This window comes from Pyxicephalus adspersus, chromosome 3, assembly GCF_032062135.1.
Source record: "Pyxicephalus adspersus chromosome 3, UCB_Pads_2.0, whole genome shotgun sequence".
Lineage (NCBI taxonomy): Eukaryota > Metazoa > Chordata > Amphibia > Anura > Pyxicephalidae > Pyxicephalus > Pyxicephalus adspersus.
Window position 1 is genome coordinate 10,287,880 of NC_092860.1, and position 2,731 is coordinate 10,290,610.

Sequence of the window (2,731 nt, forward strand, 5' to 3'; positions counted from 1 at the left end):
ATTCAACGATTATGCGCGATTATACTTGAACAATCATATTGTGCACAATTCTGTACATGCTGTAATAATACGATCATTCAAATATAATCCACCAACAGTGTCCACACGCTAGATGCAATCGTTTGAACGATGCAGGGAGTGACATGTAAAGGAGAAAGTGTACTGCAGAAACATGCACGATCACTGAACGACTGCACACACGATAGATAGTGAACGATCGTTGGCCAATCAGATCTGCCGTGGCGGTCGTTCATTTCCAATGACAATCCTCGTTCGTCAGCTTCGTTAGTCACTTTTTTTAGAACAATTTTTGGCCAGTCGGTCGTTTCTAACGATAATTATTGAACCTGGGTATGCAGTTTAGGCTGAGCAAAAATTAGTGTTTATACTTCACATGCCATCAAAATTTTGGCAAAATTGGTACCATAATTACATTTTTTACATGATTCTTTCACTATATCACAAAACTGAAACAAAGGATTTTATACAAAGAAAACAAATTGAAGACGTTTCTGTGAATTGAATGCTTGGACCCCACCATGTGCTGGTCCCATTACATCAATGCAGGGCACAAGTAGGGATTGGCAGAATTACCAAATTGCACTCCACTGAAATATCCATGAAAAACATTGCAATTATTGGGCAAGGTGGAAATATATATATAAATATTTCATCAAAAAAATGCATGGGGAGCCAGGCACTTTCTTGGAGAACGAGTGTACTGAAGATGATCTTTTCATACTTTTAGCTTCATAGACAACATATAATATTCATTTACATTCATGCTTGGGATGCCTTAAAGCTGTGCACAGTATTTATTTCTTTTTTTTGATTAAAAAAGTGCAGGATTCCCCTCAAAGTTTAACCCGTATCTTTATAGACAGATCTTATATGCTGCAATATGAGCCATGATTAAATATGGCCAATGCATCACTCGAGATTCTCTGCACAGCTTGTGTGATCTGATGCTTAGCAATGAATGCGGGGTGGTCGAACATCACATATCAGCTTATTGATGGATGCAATAAGATACATGTCAACGCATAATGTACTTGCATGACGACACGCATTAACATGCGTCGATGTGCATTATGATGAGTGCTGATGTTCAATCTAAAGTGCACTGCAATGCAAATTGGAAAGATGCAGCAATGTTATTGCGTGTTGATGGGTGTTTTAATGCATTTCCATCAATTCCAAAGATAAAAGCATCAAGATAAAAAAAGCATTGGTGTGAATCTGTTCAGATGGAATTATCCATATTGCAGAGTTTTGAATCCATGCAGAAATGTGTTTTATGAATCAATTCTATAAAAATGCGTCACTAATCCCTTGACATAATTTAGTAGGGATGGGTGGAAGGGACCAAAGCCAGGCAATGCCATGAAATGCTGCTGAAGATTCCTTGGCATTAGTAAAAACCAAAGATTGGCAATGCAGGGGACAGGATAAATCAATACTCTTTATTTCCTTTGCGGCGAATTATTATTAATTAATAATTCGCCGCAAAGGAAATAGTAATAATATTTTATGGTTGCATCTTGTTCCAGTTGTAAATCAATTTTGTGCGGTTGGTTATTTTTATATAAAATGGGAAAGGTTGGCCGTGGATTGCCCGATATCTGCCTGTTCGTACAGCGGGGACGGGGTTATTTGTCCCGCGATTCCAAATCTAGCTAACCTATTGGTTCTCACCTGGAATGGCCACAAGTTTCTGCAGGTCCTTCTTCAGCCTCGTAATTTCTTCACACAGATGAAAATCGTCCATCCTGCACACAACAAACGCCACAATTAGATGTTATTTTATCCTATTTTAAAGCCTTTATTATATATGTGACAGATACAGGGGTGGTGAGATTTCGTTCACATGGTTTAAATATTTTTTTTCCAAAAGAAAAAAAAAAAAATTGAAGATAAATTTAATTAGGTTGGATTCTAATTTTTTATTTAAAACTTCACTTGGATCTAACAATTCCCTGTCCACAAGGTGACAACACTGCTCTATGATTAACTGCAGAATAACAGTGTTGTCACCTTGTTATAGGAAGTGGAAAAATAACACCTGCACAGGTAATAATTATTTTAAGGCGGGGAATATAAAAAAAAACAAAAACTGATTAATGCGACCGATGGCTGCGCCTGTTTCGCAATAACACCTAGAATGGATAACTTATTACTGCAGTTGGGTGGGGGGGTTACACCGTATCAGCAGTGCCCATCACGTGTCGCCCTGACAAGTCTAGTTAGCACGCGGCTAATGAGGCCGGACAGGTCCTCGTTGTCCTGCATCCCGCTCGTTGCTAGGCAACCCCCAGGGGCGAGCGGTGACTCATCTCTCGGTGACTCACACCTGCGCTCCTGTGCTGCAGACAGAATAGGATGCTCGATTAACCGCTTCCCTGCCGCACCATACGGCGACACCCTGAAACGCCCGCTGCTCAAAGTGATGAGCATTACCAAAATTACCCCAACCAATAAAATACAAAATATTCTGTAGCATAGATTCATTATATGTTTAAAATTTTATGTGCAGCATGTTTCGGAATTTATTAATCGCCCTGACAATGCCTTCATCTGCTTTTCCCTCCTAAAAGACGGAGCCATGTATGTTCAGGCATCATCCAGGGTCACACAGAGGTGACACAATCATGTAAATTCTGTTGTCTGTGCATGTTGCAGCTTCTCACCATAGGATTGCTACAAAGTTACAATGTTGCAATCTGATCCCTGG

At 39.7% G+C, this 2,731-nt stretch overlaps 1 protein-coding gene across 1 annotated transcript in view; it reads right to left on the reverse strand.

The window, feature by feature from the left end:
- LOC140325614 (bMERB domain-containing protein 1-like) overlaps positions 1-2,731 on the reverse strand; it is a 14,426-nt gene that overhangs the window by 5,381 nt on the left and 6,314 nt on the right. Inside the window, exon 3 of the mRNA XM_072403546.1 lies at positions 1,696-1,769. Within this exon, the coding sequence (XP_072259647.1) occupies positions 1,696-1,769 (74 nt within the window). The remainder of the gene's footprint in view (positions 1-1,695; positions 1,770-2,731) is intronic.